The 20,323-nt window shown below is 45.2% G+C and overlaps 1 protein-coding gene across 1 annotated transcript in view; it reads left to right on the top strand.

Annotated features, from left to right (window-relative positions):
- The window catches only part of LOC5577365 (ras GTPase-activating protein 1), a 45,149-nt gene extending 26,411 nt beyond the window's left edge, over nucleotides 1-18,738 (top strand). Inside the window, exons 5-8 of the mRNA XM_001656395.2 lie at nucleotides 566-912; nucleotides 979-1,891; nucleotides 1,956-2,112; nucleotides 16,326-18,738. Coding sequence (XP_001656445.1) covers nucleotides 566-912; nucleotides 979-1,891; nucleotides 1,956-2,112; nucleotides 16,326-16,477 — 1,569 coding nt within the window. The 3' untranslated portion in view covers nucleotides 16,478-18,738. The remainder of the gene's footprint in view (nucleotides 1-565; nucleotides 913-978; nucleotides 1,892-1,955; nucleotides 2,113-16,325) is intronic.
- Nucleotides 18,739-20,323: the final 1,585 nt, after the last annotated feature.

The following is a 20,323-nucleotide window of genomic DNA, read 5'->3' as shown; positions in this document are numbered from 1 at the left end:
TTTCCAAATGTTAGTCTAGATCGATTTTGAAAAAAACAAAATATGCAAAGTATCTTAGTATCACATACTTTTGACATCCAGAAAGTTTCATTGAATTCTGAAGGGGTGCTGCCAATCGCGTGTCGAGTTGGCGTGAAATCCGTCAGTTCTAAATTCTAAAAGTACAGTGACCCCACGCAGTTGAATCACCCACAATTTATGAATCAGCTGATTTCAAAATACAAAATTATTATCAAACTTGACACAAAACATCACAGAATTATTTGTACAGATAGGTTCTTATCAGTAAAAATAATTCTGTGATGTTTTGTGACAAGTTTGATAATGATTTTGTCTTTTGATGCCAGCTGATTCATAAATTGTGGGTGATTCAACTGCGTGGGGTGACTGTAGGAGAAATAGCTTGAAGTACTATGTATACTGATCCCTTTTTGGAGTCATACCGTATGTTGGTTCCGGGGAATAAAAGGTCTAAGACCAAGTATAATGCCCACAATTCGTCAGTTTGCAAAATTGGATTGTTGAAAAGTTGATCATGTTATTCTTTTCTCGTTCTCTTTTTCAGTGCCATGAATCGTTTTGGGAGAGGCAGCATTGCTTCCAGATCGTTGAGCGTGCCCTTCCGTGTCTGGCAACGATCACCTATCTTTGTGCCAACAGCCAGGAGAGTTACGTCGAGTGGGTCAATGCGCTGAAGTCCCATTGCGTGTCGCAGCTCAGCAAGGCCCAGTCCAAGGTTCCACGTTTACGCGAACTGCGCTGTCTGAATTTGCAGATATTGGAGGCCCATCGTTTGCCGTTCAAACTTGTTCCGCATCCGTACTGCGTTGTATCGTTGAATCAGGTCAAAGTGGGCAAAACCCGAGTAAAGACGGCCCCGGATCCAGTTTGGGAGGAGGAATTTGTACTGGAGTGAGTATTGATAAAAATGTATGGTAATGATAGATTAATGGTACTATTTTTATTTTTATTTCCTAGTGATGTTCCGCCGGACGTAGTGACGGTAACAATAACGGTTCTCAGCAAGGGTAAACGCGGGAAGGATTCAGAAGTTGCGGAATTGACTGTCGACCTGTGCGGTTTAAAAAATGGACAGGAAACAGAGGAGTGGTACCCCCTGGTTGGAATGACCCCAATGGGTGAGTGGGGATCCATTCGTCTGCGTATACGATATCTGGACGATTTGGTTATGCCCTGCGATGAGTACAGTCCTCTTCAACAACTCTTGGTGGAGCCGGAACTGAATGCGGTGCGGGCTCTGGCTGAAATCTGCCACAACGATCGTATTCCCTTGGCTACGTCTCTCTTGAAAGTATTCCGCCACGAGAAACGTGAAACGGAACTGTTGAGAATACTGTGCCAAGCCGAAGTGGCTCGGGAGAATGAAACGACAACTCTGTTTCGAGGTGCGTCCCTGGCCACAACACTGATGGATCTCTACATGCGAGCGGAATGTACCGTTTTCCTACAATCCGCCGTATCCGACACAATCCAAAGAATACTCGACAGCAAGCAGTCAGGGGAACTGAATCCCACCAAGATGGATGTGAATGATGACGCCTGCTCAAACGCTGAGTTTCTGCTGATGATTTTGGATCAGGTTACGCAATCCATATTCACATCGCCAGATGCTTGTCCACGGACTGTGCGCTACATTTGCAACTGTCTGCAGAAGGCTGTGGTGGCCAAATGGCCGTCGCCGAATGAGCGTTTGGTTCGCACTCGCGTAGTGTCCGGATTCATCTTTCTGCGTCTGCTGTGTCCCGCTTTGCTCAATCCCCGTCAATTTGGTCTAGTCAGCGAAACTCCTCATCAGATGGCAACTCGCACGCTTATAATGGTGGCAAAATGTTTGCAGAACTTGGCGAACCTTGTAGAATTTGGCGGAAAGGTAAGGTTGCTATTCTAGTGTCAGGAGCACATTTGTAATCAATTTTACCATTTTGCACCAACAGGAACCGTACATGGAGGTAGTCAATCCATTTATACTGAAAAACAAGGAGAGGATGATAGTCTTTCTGGATCAGCTATCTTCTGTTACCGATCCAAATCCCCCTCCCGGATGCATGATAGAGCAGAACAATTCCTCTACGCTCTCTAGTTCAGATGCAGGTAAGATCATAAAAATCATGAAAGTATGTACCTTTTAAGGAAGAATTTTCAACGTGGCAGTAACACCACTTGAAATCGACCATCATGGATTTAGCCCAAGTTTGGATGAATTGTTCATTTAGGTACATATATGAGGAACCCTAAATGTAGGACCGAACTGTAGGTCACATTTGTCTGGGTTCAAATTCCGCCGATCAAGGACCTTCGAGGATCAAGAATTGTACTTCGCAGAACAGACGATCCACAATATCCATTTCACACGCGAAGCAAACAAATTGACTGGTATATATTGAAAATTGGTCATCATTTGTTTGGTAACAATTCCATGGCTCTCCGCATAACACCTTCAAGTGTTATTTTTATTCTACTTCTTCTTTCTGACATGACGTTCCAACTGGGACAGAGCCTGATTCTCGGGTGTAATGTGAATGTGTGAAATAGTCGATTTTTCAGCACAAAATATCATACACACTTAGATTTTTTTCAAGAGCTCGGCTGTGCGAATCTCGGTTTTTCAATTTTAACCGAGATTCAGCTAACAAATTGGCAGGTTTCTTAGCAACGAAGCACGATTAACTGATACTCGGCTTGTAATTCCTGAGATTCCAGGAAATGTGTTTGTCGACTACTCCGCAGCGCAAATCTCGGTTAAAATTTGCCGAGATTCGGCATTCTAAATTAAGTGTGTACAACTCCGAAAATATAAGAGATACATCTTTAGAGTCTTCGAGAACAATGCGTATTTGATGGATTCAAACAACTTTGTAGAATATAAAAAAGTATAAAAAATACCCAGAAAAATATATAACTAGTTTCAAGGGGTAGTTTACAAAAAAAATGACCTAAACTCTTAAAATACGATAGATAGAGCTAAAGTGTTGTTTGCTCTCGCATCGCAGTCGGCGTCATCGTTGGCTGCTTCAATCACTCCAAAGCCGTCATCCCATGAACCGAACCGATGTGCAACTTTGGTTTGAACATTGCAACTTGTGTTGAACCACAAACGCGCTTCGTCTCTGTACCAGTGTATCAAACCGAACCCGGTACATGTGTACTTCGGTTCAAACTTTGGTTCAAATAATGGCACAAAGCAGACAGACAGAGAACGATTGAAATCCACACGGATAAATTTCTACGATCATATATGGAACTTCTTGGATCAAATCGCAAGACCCTTGAGGCTTGAACAAATGTTTCATTTAAGCAGATCAATTGAGATCAATACTTTGAGTAACATTCAGTGATAACTTTATGGAAAAACCAAGGATTTTACTATATCAAACAACAAGACACGATAAGTAGAAATTGATAAGCGTGGATATCAACAATTTTCTGTCTCTCCGTTTGTGTCATCATTCTGAAGCTCGAATGCAACCGAAGATTTGCACCAAAATTTGAACCGCGGTTGCAATCGAGGTACAAATGGACCGGTTTTCGAACCGGCGTTTGAACCGATGTTCACTTTACACATGTTTGGGTTTAGGTTCAGTTTCGAGCGTTTCGGTTTGCACACGAAAACAGAGAACAAGGAGAGTACCGAAACCGCCCGAACCAACGTGTTCGGTGTTCGTTTGGGAAGACTGCTCCAAAGCAGCGCAGTAGTCCATTCACTATTGTTCGCCTTTGATCGCATAGCAGCAAACAGCCGAGAGCAACGGTAGGTATGGTAAAGTTATCTGCTGCGCACTGCTTCTCTTGTTAGCTACCTCTATCGGCATAGTCATTACCGTACTGCTTGCACCTATATAAGGTGCAAGCGAATGAATGTATTTTTAGTGTGCTTATCATATCCCTCACCGAGCAGGAGCACTGCCTCTCGGTGGGGAGCAATAAATCGTTTAACTGTAGTAATCAGTTTGTTCTTCCTTGTCGCCCGGAGTCCCGTCGGTTAATTGAACAATCACAACGTAGGGCCGTCGCATTCTGGACGAAACAAGTGTGTTCAGCAAATTTTCATCTACGATTTTAGCGAGGACACCTTTGGTGTATCGTGACTTTCGTAAAACAGTGAAAATCTATCTCACTGCTACGTGGATTAATAACAAAAATAATACTACAGAGAAACAGATGTAACATTCAGAGCAAATCGCGATCAAAATCATTGTCGCGAAAACATGTACGCCCAATGCTAAAATCACTGTAGTTAGTCGATGAACCAACAGGTGGCGGTAGTGTGTAAACGTCAAACACGAACAAAAACGACGCGAGCGCTACGGGTGGTGGATTGACCACCTACCATATATTCGAATCGATCGTTAAAAAGTTGGTTGATGGACAGCTATGAGAGTGTGACGTCTGGCTGTCTGTGATAATACTTTCTTAAGAAGGGCCTCTACATCCCAAACAACTTCTCTGAAGACATAAAACCTCTAAAACCAACTTTTCGGGCGCAAAACAATTTGATCACGAATATAGAATTCTGGAAAACTGTACATTGCCTGGTGTATTGTAGAGCTCCATCTTCGTTGGTCTTGTGCGACACTTCTACAGTTAAAGGTTTAGGGTCGCCAGATCCTCATCTACTGCGTACAGCGTATCCGTGGTCTTCCACGAAATCGTCTACCTCTACCTGGTTCCCTGCAGAATGATATTTTCGCAATTCTTTCTTTCGACATTTGTTTCTAAGTGACCCACCCACTGATGTCTGACGTATTTTACAAGCTTAAAAATAATTGCATCTTTATAAACTTGATATAACTCGTCTGAGCAATACACCCTTTTCTAGTTTCCCAACGAGTATTGTCCGCAGTACTTTACACTCGAAAACACCGGAGGTTTTCCGGTCTGCATCTTTAGACGTTCACTCTTCGTGCCCGTAAAGAGCAACTGGAAGAGTCAATATTTTATACAGGTTTAATTTCGTTTCCGTTTGCGAGTTGCGGGACCTAAGCTGGTTACATAGTCCGTAGAAGGCATAAAACACCACCTCAGCACCTACACCACCAAGTTTACCTCTATATCTCCCTGCAACCATGTACTTCGTTTTAATAGAATTAATGGTCAAGTCCATTCTAGCTATCTCCGGTACATTCAGAGACAGAAATATTTCCTCCGATCGATTTCAATAAGATCGATATCGTTCGCAAAACCAAGGAGCATACACGACCGTTTAATGATAGTGCCGTTTCTCTGTACGCCAGTAAATTCGAAAGCGCGTCTCCTTGATTCAATCCGTCTAACATCGCAAACGAGGTTGACACGAGGTTGAAATCAATAAACAGATGGAGAATCTGCAAGTTATACACAAGGTTGTTATCTGGCCCGTTGTCGACCGCCCCACACGCAAACCAACTTGACATTTGCCACCGAAGGACTCCTTGAGCGGTCTTAGTCTGTTGAACAGGATGCGCGACAGTATTTTGTACACCGAAAGGGTATCTTAAGATAAGGGTAGATAAGATACGGTGCGCCAGCCTGGGCGCGGCGCTACAGACCAAGCGGAATCGGGATAAGTTAAAGAGCACGTTCCGACTCATCGCCATGCGAGTGGTGAGCGCGTACAGGACTATATCGTCGGAGGCGGCATGCGTACTCGCTGGGATGATCCCGATCTGCATCATCCTGTCCGAAGACATCGACTGCTATCAGCGAAAAGAAACTAGACAGGCGAGGAAGTTGGCAAGAAGTCGTTCGCTGGCTAAGTGGCAACAAGAATGGGATGCCTCCGAGAAAGGCAGGTGGACCCACAGGCTCATCCCGAATCTATCGGCCTGGGTGAACAGGGAACACGGAGAAGTGAACTTCCATCTGACACAGTTCTTGTCAGGTCACGGTTGCTTCAAGCAGTATCTGCATCGATTCGGCCATGTTTTTTTTTTTTTTTTCTTCTAAGCAATGGGGGGATAATCTGCTCAACAGACGCCGTGTGGGGTTAGGGACCATTTACTACATGCAAGCAGTAAACAGGACTACACCCCCGACCCACTAAACCATTTCCATTGCCGCCAAACCCTTCGTCTCTCCGGGACCACCAAGAAGGCATTGCTTCGAAGAGGGGCTATTGCACATCGCATCCTCCAGGTTAGCTGCGTAGCCATGCAGCAACGAACATCGATGACTCGCTTAGGGGGGTCCACCAAGGTAGCATGCTGGCGCTTTGCCAGCTTCCCAAGTGGTCCTCACCTACCGTTGTCCGCTGAAAGCGGGCAGGGTCGACCACTACACCCGCGCCCAGCTGCACCGCAGGTATCAAGAACTGATACTGCGGGCTTCGCAATTTGACCTACTGAAGGCTCAGGCCCTATCAGCTAGCACCAGCTGGGATTGCTGACGAAGGGGCCTCCACCTGCCCCGAACAACCAGAGGCTCGTATCCACCCAGTAGGCCGGCGCCACGACAGCAGCGCTACCAGGATGTTCTCCCCGCGGCCACTTAATCGCTGTAAGGGTCGATTTCGACCGTAGGGCACCGGTATGACCTACGTGGCCGACTGCGAACCCTTGGACCACCTGTTGTTTAGCGTCTGCACTAGCCACTCCTCGAGTCCACTCGCCACCTCCTTTGCAGTTCCGAGACGATGTGGGTGATAGCCGATGAAACGGCATTCCAGCCAAACTCGTCTTCACACATCCTCTGGACCAAATTGTCCGGAGTCGTGTCCCGACCGCATGTGGCTAACATGCGGTCACGCATTGTGCGGAAACGCGGGCACACGAACAAAACGTGTTCCGCCGTTTCCTCTAAACCAGCACAAACTGGACATTCGGGAGAACCCGCATGACCGAAACGGTGTAGATACTGTCTAAAGCAACCATGGCCCGAAAGGACCTGTGTCAGGTGGAATGTTAGTTCCCCATGGCGCCTATTGACCCAGATATCTAACCTCGGAATCAACCTGTGAGTCCACACTCCCTTGGTGGAACTGTCCCACGCACGCTGCCATTTGACCACGGAGGCCAGTCTGGCAGTCCTGCGTATGCCTCTTGTGCCGCGCATTTCGAAGCACTCTATGTCTTCCATGATAAGGATACCAATAGGCACCATACCGGTGATGACGCAGAGTGCATCGTGTGACACGGTACGGTACGCGCTCGCAACCCTCAGGCACATTAGCCTATAAGTACTCTCTAGCTTGCTACGGTAGCTCTTGGTACTTAAGGCCGTGCCCCAAGCCGGGCCACCATACCTCAGTATGGACGAGGCGACACTGGCCAGAAGCTTTCGCTTGCTGGCGTACACCGCAGAGCTATTGGACATCATCCGGGACAGTGCCACAATAGCTGTGGAGGCTCTCTTGCAGGCATAATCGACGTGGCTACCGAAGGTAAGCTTATCGTCGATCATCACCCCCAAGTGTTTGACGGAGCGCTTCGAAGTGATCGTGCAGTCGCCTACACTGATCACCGCTTGCTGCACCGACTTTCGGTTGTTGACAACAACCGCCTCAGTTTTGTGGTGAGCCAATTCCAGTTTCCTGAAGCTCATCCACTCCTCCACAATTGCGATCGAGTGGGCTGCAGTCAATTCCACTTCTTCGATCGATTCACCGTAGACCTCCAGCGTAATATCGTCGGCTAAGCCAACGATGACCACACCCGCCGGGAATTTTAATCTCAACACCTCGTCGTACATGACATTCCATAACACCGGACCCAGGATGGAACCTTGCGGGACTCCTGAGGTTATGTGAAAGCACTTCCGACCCACCTCCGTGTCATAGACTAATACCCGATTCTGGAAGTAACTTCCGAGAATCTTGTACAGGTACTCGGGTATCCCCAGACGCAGGAGCGCATCGGCAATAGCCGCCCAACTGGCACTATTAAATGCGTTCCTTACATCCAGAGTCACTACTGCGCAGTAGCGAATCCCCCTCCTCTTACGCTGGAGTGCTATCTCAGCGGTTTTCTTAACCGTCAGAATAGCGTCTACGGTGGACTTCCCTTTCCGGAAGCCGAACTGGTTGCTTGAGAGACCATTTACACTCTCAGTGTACCTCAACAGTCTGTTGAGGATGATCTTCTCGAGCACCTTCCCCGCCGTGTCAATCAAGCATATTGGTCTATACGCCGACGGATCACCAGGTGGTTTCCCCGCCTTTGGCAATAGTACCAGGCTCTGCCTCTTCCACGCATCTCGTCCAGGCATATCTGCATAGCAGATCTGAACATGCTTTTGCAAACCTGGAGCGTCTGTACTCCACGTTAGGAGCGGCTCACAACAGCGTCTGAACCCCATGTCAGGGGCGGCTGATCATCGTCCGAGTGCCAGAGAAGGACTCTAAGCTAAACTGCGCACTATGGCCCTCCGAACATTTAGGGGGAATGGTCCTCCGGAAATCTAGGGGGTTGGTGTCAGGCCCTGCGAGCCAGCCGTAAAAACACATCAGCACAGGAACGTCAACGAGAGAATACGGACCGGAACAATCGGCAAAGACCACAGCGACGAAAATGGACTAGCGATTGGAAACTCGGTACGTGGAACTGCAAATCTCTCAACTTCATTGGAAGTACTCGCATACTCTCCGATGTACTGAAGACCCGCGGTTTCGACATCGTAGCGCTGCAGGAGGTGTGCTGGACAGGAGCATTGGTGCGAACGTTTAGAGGTAATCATACCATCTACCAGAGCTGCGGCAGCACACGCGAGCTGGGAACAGCTTTTATAGTGATGGGTGATATGCAAAGGCGCGTGATCGGGTGGTGGCCGATCAATGAACGAATGTGCAAGTTAAGAATCAAAGGCCGATTCTTTAACTTTAGCATAATCAACGTGCATAGCCCACACTCCGGGAGCACTGATGATGACAAGGACGCATTTTACGCGCAGCTCGAACGCGAGTACGACCGCTGCCCAAGCCACGACGTCAAGATCATCATAGGAGATTTGAACGCTCAGGTTGGCCAGGAGGAGGAGTTCAGACCGACGATTGGAAAGTTCAGCGCCCACCGGCTGACGAACGAGAACGGCCTACGACTGATAGATTTTGCCGCCTCCAAGAACATGGCCATTCGTAGCACCTATTTCCAGCACAGCCTCCCGTATCGGTACACCTGGAGATCACCTCAGCAGACAGAATCGCAAATCGACCACGTTTTGATCGATGGACGGCACTTCTCCGACATAACCGACGTCAGAACCTATCGTGGCGCCAACATTGACTCCGACCACTACCTGGTGATAGTGAAACTGCGCCCAAAACTATCCGTCATCAACAATGTACGGTACCGACGCCCGCCCCGGTACAATCTCGAGCGGCTGAAACAACCGGATGTCGCCAATGCGTACGCGCAGCATCTTGAGGCAGCGTTGCCGGATGAGGGCGAGCTCGATAGGGCCCCTCTTGAGGACTGCTGGAGGACAGTCAAAGCAGCCATTAACGACGCTGCCGAAAGCGTTGTCGGATATGTGGAACGGAGCTCAAGAAACGATTGGTTCGACGAGGAGTGCCAAGAGGTTTTAGAGGAGAAGAATGCAGCGCGGGCTGCAATGCTGCAGCATGGTACGCGGCAAAACGTGGAACGATACAGACTGAAGCGGAAACAGCAAACCCGCCTATTCCGGGACAAAAAGCGCCGCCTGGAAGAGGTGGAATGCCAAGAGATGGAGTTGCTGTACCGTTCTCAAGAAACGCGGAAGTTCTATCAGAAGCTCAACACATCCCGCAAAGGCTTCGTGCCGCGAGCTGAGATGTGCCGGGATAAGGATGGGAGCATCTTGACGGACGGACGCGAGGTGATCGAAAGGTGGAAGCAGCACTACGATGAACACCTGAATGGCGCAGAGAACACAGGCACAGAAGGTCAGGACAGCGAAGGCGATGGCTACGTCAGCACAGCGGACAGCGGAAATCAACCAGCTCCCACGATGGGGGAAGTTAAGGATGCCATTCAACAGCTCAAGAACAACAAAGCCGCTGGCAAGGATGGTATCGGAGCCGAACTCATCAAGATGGGCCCGGACAGGTTGGCCGCTTGTCTGCATCGGCTGATAGTCAGAATCTGGGAAACGGAACAGCTACCGGAGGAGTGGAAGCAAGGCGTTATATGCCCTATCTACAAAAAGGGCGACAAACTGGAGTGTGAAAATTATCGTGCAATCACCATCCTAAACGCCGCCTATAAAGTGCTATCCCAGATTCTCTTCCGTCGTCTATCACCTATAGCAAACGAGGTCGTGGGAAGTTATCAAGCAGGTTTCATCGACGGCCGCTCGACAACGGACCAGATCTTTTCCGTGCGGCAAATCCTCCAGAAATGCCGTGAGTACCAGGTCCCTACACACCATTTGTTCATCGATTTCAAGGCGGCATACGATAGTATCGACCGCATAGAGCTATGGAAAATCATGGACGAGAACAGCTTTCCCGGGAAGCTCACAAGATTGATCAGAGCAACGATGGACGGTGTGCAAAACTGCGTGAAGATCTCGGGCGAACACTCCAGTTCGTTCGAGTCTCGGCGGGGACTACGACAGGGCGACGGACTTTCGTGCCTGTTGTTCAATATTGCGCTTGAAGGTGTCATGCGGAGAGCCGGACTTAACAGTCGAGGCACGATTTTCACGAGATCCGGACAATTTGTTTGCTTCGCGGACGACATGGATATTATTGGGAGAAAATTTGAAACGGTGGCAGATTTGTTCACCCGCCTGAAACGCGAAGCAACAAGAGTCGGGCTAATGGTGAATGCGTCGAAAACAAAGTACATGCTGGTTGGCGGAACTGAGCGCGACAGGACCCGCCTAGGAAGCAGTGTTACGATAGACGGGGATACCTTCGAGGTGGTGGACGAGTTCGTCTACCTCGGATCCTTGTTGACGGCTGACAACAATGTTAGTCGGGAAATACGGAGGCGCATCATCAGCGGAAGTCGTGCCTACTATGGGCTCCAGAAGAAACTGCGGTCAAGAAAGATTCACCCCCGCACCAAATGCACGATGTACAAAACGCTCATAAGACCGGTAGTCCTCTATGGACATGAGGCGTGGACTATGCTCGAGGAGGACTTGCAAGCTCTTGGGGTTTTCGAACGCCGAGTGCTAAGGACGATCTTCGGCGGCGTGCAGGAGAACGGCGTGTGGCGGCGAAGGATGAACCACGAGCTCGCTCAACTCTACGGCGAACCCAGTATCGTGAAGGTAGCTAAAGCTGGAAGGATACGCTGGGCAGGGCATGTTGCAAGAATGCCGGACAACAACCCTGTAAAGATGGTGTTCGCCACGAATCCGGTCGGAACAAGAAGGCGTGGGGCGCAGCGAGCTAGGTGGATTGACCAGGTACACCAGGACCTGGAGAGCGTGGGTCACAGTCGAGGATGGAGAGAAGCGGCCATGAACCGAGGGAATTGGCGAAATATTGTTGGCGAGGCTTTATCAAGATAATTGATGTAAAGCCAAATAAGTAAGTAAGTAATCTGAACATACCGGGAGCCTCCAAGATTGCGACTTTGAGGGCCAGGTTTGGAACTCCGTCCGGACCTGGTGCCTTCCCCATGCTTAGGGATTTTGCAATCCCTACAAGTTCCTCATCGGTTACTCTATCCTCATCGCCAGCCCCAATCCCCGGCTGTCCTACAAAAGGAGGCCATGGGCTAGGGTTGTGGCGCGGAAAGAGCCCCTCGATGATCCCCTCCAGCATCTGTGGAGATTGCTCCGTAGGAGCAATTGCACCTCTTGTCTTCGCCATAACGATCCTGTAGGCATCACCCCACGGGTTCACGTTGGCACTCTGACAGAGTCTCTCAAAGCAGGCCTTTTTGCTTGCCCTTATCTCGGACTTCAGCGCGACTTTGGCAGCGGTGAACACCGCCCGTCGTTATTCACGCTCCTGCTCGGTACGTGCTCGCTGCATCCGCCTCCTGGCCCGTAGGCAGGCACGGCGCAGGTTCGCAATTGCTTGAGTCCACCAGTACGTCGGTGGTCTCCCATTCGGCCATGTGTCTTCACCATTCTGTCCTGAGTGTACGGAGATTGAAGAAACGCCAGAACATGTTGTATTCGACTGCACGAGGTGCGATTGCTTTTGGTGAGTACTTCAGCGTAGAAGGTGTGGTCCACGGAATGATAAGCGATCCCGACCGTTGAATTATGATGACCAACATAGTGGTGCAAATAATGTCTGGCCTACAGTGCAACTGGCGGAAGAGCAACAAAACAAGACGCAGAGAGCAGCGCTTGACATCGGGACGTCGGAGCGCTGATAAACCGGTAGCCCAGCTCCCACCGGAATTGTCGGACTAACCTCGACACACGATAAGTCAGTCGGTTGATGAGAGGAAACCATCTGGCGCGATCGGAGTAGGCTAGATCCTCCGTCGAGGACTAGCTGAGTAGATCGCGAAACAGCACCGGCAAATGATCGTCGGGGCGTCTGTGAACCGGAAGTTTCCTTCCACCGAAATCGAAATCGACTTCGGCATATGCCCGGATAGCATCGGTTCGGAAGATCTTCCGCCGCCGGGGAAATCTTCGTCGGAGTAGGATAGATCCACCGTCGGGGACTATTCTGAGAAGTGCGAGTGTATCACCGGCTAGAGTCGTCGGAGCGCCAGTGAACCAGAAGCCATCCTCCAACCGGAATCTCTGGGCCGACTTCGGCACTCTACCGGTTAACAACGGAGTATAAACAACGCGTAACGTTACCGGTTTCGGAAGATATTCCTCCGTCGAGGTACTCGTCATCGGAGTAGACTAGCTTCACCGTCGGGAACTAAGGCGAGTAGTATCGATCACGACGCCCCGCCGTGTTTGGGTTGTCGGGGCGCTTGCGAACCAGAAGTCACCCCTCAACCGGAATCGCAAGACCGACCTCGGCATCCACCCGGTCCGCCCGTAGAGCATGACGAGCAGAAAAATGGAGTCAAGCGCACCAACAAAACACAGCAGCCTGGGCCATGTGAGATGGATGGATATCTCACATGGCCCAGGCGTGTGGTCGGCCCCAAAATGTGAGCGACGTTGAAGAGACAAATTGCAGCCAGATCGAATAGAACAAGAGACGAAAAGGCGTAGAGGCATCGACAAGACCTCTGCTTCCTGAAGTAATACCATGAGGTAGTTCCACGAGGACATCGGACTTGTAGCCCAAGCCAAAGAAAAGTGGCGTGGTACAGAGTTGTTTTCCCTTTTTCTCTCTGTTGCATGTAAATGTGGAAATCAAGGGTGGAGGGCGGCTGTCAAATGGGAGTAAAATTGAAAAGCCGCCAACCTAAGTCCAGAACCAGTTTTGAGGCTTAATGCGGAATTGTAAAAATATTATTCGCAAGATTACAGGTAATAAATGCGCTTGAAGGATATTGTTTGCAAGCAGTTATTTGCTACGTGCTGCTACAGTGCGCTGTTGGCAATTTAATCCAAAAATTCTGCTGAATTCTCAAAATGGATGTTTTCGAAAAAATTGATTACGTCTTCACCATTGTTTGGTCGTAATTTTGTATGGTTGTTTACATTTTAGAACCAGCTACACGTTGCGGTAGCAATAAAGAGCCGCCAGTAACACCCTTGATGGAAATTTCGAATAGTTCTTCGGGTGAGAGCCATCCACCATCGACGGTCCACCGATGAAGGATGTGCCACGGTGTTGCCGTCTGACAGTGACGGTTGTATTCTTGTAACTTTAACTTGTAAAATCATAGTCATTTTACTATCAGTGTATTACACAGTAAAGGAAATTCAAATACTTTGCCGCGTATACCACACAGATATGGATGTAAACAAAACATTCTATACCTACTTTTTCACGCCATGCACCTGACATCCAAACAACCAAAACAAACTCGCAAGCTATCCCCTGGCATTACAAAATGGTGGACTAGGAAATCTGACACATTGGAATACCTCCCTTCTAGATACATTGGTTTACCCTACGGCCTTCTGTCGGGGCCATGGACCAATGCACGTGTTCACTCGTTGACGTTTTAGCGGTGCCGTGTTATTTACGTGACCATGGAAACAAGTGAATTCGACACCGCTCAAACGTAAAATTAGTGAACTGTAGTCGGTTGAAAATCGTTGGTGCAGTTCTTAATTTTACCATGGATTCAGTAGTTTCTACAATAAAATTCATTTCAGTGTAGACTGATTGTTGCAATTTCAGCAGACTTGTTTCACAGTTTTTACTGACATTGCTTTTGCTGTTAAAAAAAAACATGATTATGGCATCGATTCTCTCAGCAGTCACCAGCAGTGCAGGAGATACTCCCTGTTAGACGCCGTCACAAATTACGTAACGCCCTAGGAGGAGGGGGGAAGTAGACGTAAGCATTAAGGTGAAGCGGCGTGTAACTCAAAGAATCATTAGAATCATCATTGATGTAACAGTAGTAGTGTCACCTTTCCATGTATATTTTCAAAACAAACAAACAAAAAATATAACATTTGTGTTAAGCATATTTTTATGTAAACACATGGGAAATTTAGTAGATTGACGAGTATTGGAAATCAAAATCAACTGTTCAATCGTACATATCAAAAGAAAACATTACAATTTAATATGTATAAAACGTTATTTTCAACATACAATCAACCCTCCAGATGTCGATATTGAAGGGAACCATCGACTTGTCGAGACCATCGAGATATGGAATAGAAATGCTTTGGAAAATTGTTTGAGGGGACCATCGTAGTAAGGGAAGATTAAAAAATGGCGTCCATCATATTTTAAGGATTTCTACACTCCGTCCCCTCAATCCCCTGTCGCGATTTTACAGTACCTAATGAATGCATTGTCACATTTTCGTATACTCCTCCTCCCCTGAACGATGGACGTAATTTTTGAATGCTCCCTAACCATGTAAAAAAATAATGTTGATTTTTTGTATCGTTTCATGAGTCAATATCGAGTAATGGAACATCGAGGTTTAATCGTTGATTTAGATTTTAGAAAACTAAGTTAAATAGATGTTTTGGAAAACATATGATGATTTTGATTGTTTTGAGAGTTGCACTTAATGGCATTCAATTGAATTATAGATAAAATTCACTTCACTTAGTAAACTTGTGTTAGAGACATTCCACGCTCCACTGGGGACGTAAAGCCGTATGAAGCAAGAAAATGAAGAGAAATTCGAAGTTTAAATGCTAGTAATGCTATTAGTAAAACACTTCAACTGTTCTAAAGAATTTATCGAGTGCGCAGAGTTAGGAACCTAAATGCGCAGAATAAGGAGCATTGCAAAAATGAATGCGCAGAGTTAGGAACACGAACACCCTTGACAAAAATTAAAAATTTGCTATACAAATCATTACTTAATGAAGCTTTTATATTTTTTCCTTATACATAAGATCAATAAGTATTTGTTTCCAAAATTTCAGAATATTGTGTTTTGTTTTCAATTAATTACAGCTGTTTGAAAATTGAAAAGCCTTAAATGCGCAGAGTATGGGGCCTTCACGGTAATGCTGTATCTGAAAGTATTGATTAAATATTGAAATACCACCTGAAGCATTTTTCTTCGCATAAATTATCCATTAAATCAGGTGATAAGCAGTTATATCTCATCGATGTTGCAAATACTAATACTATCATAACAATATGTTAATGATTTTGGAAGAAGCCGCTCAACAAAATTGATTTTTTTTATACAAAAAGCGTTAGGAAGTAAAAGTTTGCCGCTGTCAGGCTGAGGTAGGGACTTGTGAGAATCAGAGCTATGTTGGACGCTCTTTCTAGTTTGATGACTCATCGTTTTCCACTTCCGACTACAGCGCCTCATATAGTCGAAATAATAATTTGAGCAGTCTTTCCTATGCATTATTTTCCATAGAATCCAAGTCCGTTGAGTCCCTTTTCAGACTTGATGGATTTTACACAAACTTTAATAGTAGGCTACTATTAGTATTAGTAGCTAATACCTATCGAGGTCTGTGTTCAGAGTTTTTATAGAGGTCAATGGGCGACCTCTGGCGATTTTTCTTTGCAAAAGTAAGTTTTCCCATAGTAAATCCCATACAAACCTTGAACGGCTGGCGCGTAAATATAGTTTCACCGATCGAGCTGAAATTTTGCACAGTTGTTATGGGACCTAAATGCAATCCAAAAAGTGAACTGGAGCAAGAATCTAAATTTTGTCCCACACTATTGGCCACCCGTGATTGCTACTCCAGAATCGTCAGATCAGCTGCACTTACACAAGGACTCAACCAGACCCCCTCAGTGTATATTATCATCTGGGTGTGATGAATTAATTTGTGGGGTGTAACTTGGTATGTTTTTTATATTTTTCATATTAGACTGTGCAACTAATATTTTTTCCTATTCTTTTTTATCCAAACAGGACGCGAGCTCGCCACGTTGCATCACATCTGCGTTTCCTACCTCCTGGAATTGCAATCGATGAGTAAGACTAACAATTCGCTCAAAAAGCTGGTCACCGTTACGGAGATGCTTTCGAAGCACAAACTCAAATATCGTGAAATGATCAGTTAATTTGCTGGCGCGAAGGAGAACATTTCACCCGGATGAATTTGCATGACATATTTGAAGGATAAAAAATAATCTATAAACTCAAAAGTTATAAAAAAGTGAAACCAACACAGGATTAACATTTAACGAGCGTATATTACAAGCGTAATAGTGAAGCCCTTGCAGATAATCATGAGAAAACGAAAAAAAAATATTTTAAGTTTCAAAATTCTGATACAACGGTACAATAGGTATGATATTGACAGCATCTGCTTGTACTTGTGCAACGCGCTCTCGAGCAGATGGATGTTAGCAATTTCTCATCACAACATTTTTTAGCATTTTGCTGTACTCAGGAGAGGTAATTTTAGGCTACAAAACAATATTTAAACAAAAAAAGGATATAGGAAGTAGGAGAAGAAACCGTTATATATTCCACGATGAACTAGGCATCGTACAAAAATTTGTCAGTTCGTTTAGCAGTTTAGGTGTCCGTTTTCCAGTCTCAAACAAAAGTCATTAAATTGTACTAGCCGAAATCGAAACCAATATCCACGGGACGAGGTCTGTAGCAGTCTCCATTTCTGAGTAGAATACTCAGCTCTTCTCCTGTATAGTCTCTCTTTTACAAGGCAAAGCTAGTGCAAATCGACAGCAGAATTAAACAAATTATTATCTTCTTACCCAAGCCACACACATTAAAAGTCTACAGTATCTAAATGGATGTAATTGAACCAGTAATACCAGAAGTGAATTTGTTATAGCCAACTGTCATGGAAACTATAGCATCAATTGCAATTGTTCGTAATTTCTCTAATCAGTATGGGAAAAAATGGAGCGCAAGTTCATGAAATTAGAGTAAAAAATGGTCCATCAGAAAATATTCTCCAGAATTGTCTGCTTAGATTACTCTAGTAAAAGCTTTATTCTAGTAATTTCTCCGGATATGACTTCTGAAATGCTTTCAAGAACTTCTAGTTCTAAATCTCCTTCAGAGATCCGTTCATCGATTTTCCAGAAGAATTTTTCAAGGAATGCTCAGAACAATTTCTCCAGTATTTACATTGCAGAAAATCTTTGAGCACTCCAATGCTACAATTTCCATTAATTTCCGCCGATATTATACTAAAAGTTATCCCAAAAACTATCACAGTATTTTTTTCAGATATTTGTCCACCGCATTTTCAAGTTTGTACTCTAGGAGATCCAGGAGTTATTCCAATGACATCTTCATAGTCGTTGGAGAAATTCGTTCAGGGATTAAAAAAAAACACTACAGGTATTCCTACGTCCAATCTTCAAGTTGCTTTTCCAGTCATTGTCATAAGGGAATGGAATTTTGTGAGGATTTTTTTTTCATTCAATTTTAAAGAGAACTCGCGACCAATTGCTTATGATGCTAATGATTTCATGGACACTCTCGAGATTAGAAATGGTACCGTATACGCACCAGGACCATACCTTGCGCACTTTTGAAAGACAAAAGTAATATCAGTGAATAATTATAATTGTACCTTTGTTTCAAAAAAAGAATCGTTATCAAATGTACGTAATTTGAACCAAATGCGCAATACTTGTCGCAGTGCAATGTTAGGGATAGGTAAGGGTGATTCAGTGGTGAAAATTCTCGAATATCCTAAATTTGTAAGTTCTGAAACACTCACGTGAATCTGCACAAACCGAAGTCCATTAGCGTCCGGACATTTCAAAATTTTCAGCTTGAAAAAGGAATCGCATTCCCACTTGGTTAGGTGCGTAACGACGCGGTAATAACATTTATAGGAAGTAGCCAAACATATAAAACGACAAACAAGAGAATCAACCAACCAACAACGGTATAAGAAAAAAAAAACGAAGTAATTTTAATCAAGGTATTGTAGTAGCTAGAGGCGAAGAGGAAAGAGGAGCAGCGCATGTTTATACCAAAAAAAGACGAGAATTTAGTTAACGTTAGGAATTAATGGACCGACTTGTTTTGATTCGTCCTCTCCATGCTATACACAAACGTTAAATACCTATATATTACCAGCTATTGTACGGATCCAAGCCAATCAGTAAAACAAAATAATTGCGATGGGTCCCGTGACTAGGGGAAACGTTTAGGAAGCAGACGCCATTTTAGTTTGTACGTTGTAATTTTTACATGCTTTTTTATATATATTTTCACATTCTATGTCATCCAGATCAATTAGGCCAAGCTTTAGCCCAGGACAATTTTCAATGCATTTTTATAATCGTATATATATTTAACAGTGAATATAATAAACTATTACCATTCAAACTGATCCGATATTACGATTGTTTCTACTGAAAGAACACCTGTAATCCAATCTTACAGAATTCGATTCTTTGATTAATACCGTAGTTCACGTTTCATGCCCGTAGAGGATTACCGGTGTAATGAGCGTTTTGTACATCGTGCATTTGATGCGGCGGTGAATCTTTCTTGACCGCACTTTCTTCTGGAGCACATAGTCGGACGACTTCCACAGATGATGCGCCTTCGTATTTCACGACTTAGGGGTACCGGGGGCAGTATGGACACCCGGGGCAGAATGGACACCCCCTGTATCTTTGCATGAGCGAATACTTTTACACTTTCAATGCAAACAATATTTCAATTGCCTATCGGAAGAGTAAACTATCCACTAAAATTTCAGAAAAAATGTTCAAAACATTGATTTTAAATCGAAAAATTGAGCATGATTTTATTTGGTTCGAAAATTATAACATTCACACCTCATTAAATAAGGTTTCAGAGGCAAATGACTGCAAGTTGACCGATAATGTAGCTCTTGATTGAATCTTCAATTATTTATGCCATATTCAAAAATATAGTAGATTTTTTTCTGGTACTTTTAGACATTGAAAAACATATATGAAAATTTCTCATACTGTTGGGGCAATATGGACACCGAGTGACAATGTAGAGCTGACACTTCAAAGAGGAAGAAATATAACTTCAACCACAAAATTATCCAAAAAATATTTAGTATTTAATGCAATAATTATGAAGAGGAACCACAAATCGGTTGAAAATCGTCAATTCTTGATTAAAACTAACCTGGAGGCAATATTAAAATCATCTCTACGAAAAATGTCGTAAATTGGTTTTAATAATGTTTTCAGTGGCACAGTGACCTGTCACTATGGTTTCCTGAATATGAACTTCATTTTTCGAGGTTTTGGGAACGATCGCGGGACAATTTTCCTATAAACATTAAGGTGTCCATACTGCCCCATGGGGGTGTCCACTTTGTCCCGCTAGCTTGATGGCGACTACCAAATATAAGCTTTTTTTAAACCTTTTTTTGAAAACAAAATATTTTTTTCCTGATTATGTAACCATGTTTAACAAATGCTTAAGAACTCTAAAAAGAATATTGCACATAAAAAATAGTATAATATTCATGTCTTTACAGTCAAAATAGGCAAATTCCTTAGGGTGTCCATACTGCCCCGTGTCCCCCTACTTTGTTGTCGGTCGGCAGCAAGGATCCGATGTATTATTTTTTATTTATTTGGTTTTACATCAATTAGCTTGATAAAACCTCGCCAACAATATTTCGCCAATTCACTCGGTTCATGGCCGCTTCTCTCCATCCTCGACTGCGACCCACGTTCTCCAGGTCCTGGTGCACCAAGTCAATCCACCTAACTCGCTGCGCCCCACGCCTTCTTATTCCGACCGGATTCGTAGCGAACACCATCTTTACAGGGTTGTTGTCCGGCATTCTTCCGACATGCCCTGCCCAGCGTATCCTTCCAGCTTTAGGATACTGGGTTCGCCGTAGAGTTGAGCGAGCTCGTGGTTCATCCTTCGCCGCCACACGCCGTCTTCCGGCACGCCGTGCTTAGCACTCGGCGTTC

Source organism: Aedes aegypti, chromosome 3 (assembly GCF_002204515.2).
Source record: "Aedes aegypti strain LVP_AGWG chromosome 3, AaegL5.0 Primary Assembly, whole genome shotgun sequence".
NCBI lineage: Eukaryota > Metazoa > Arthropoda > Insecta > Diptera > Culicidae > Aedes > Aedes aegypti.
This window is presented reverse-complemented; position numbering and strand designations above follow the sequence as displayed.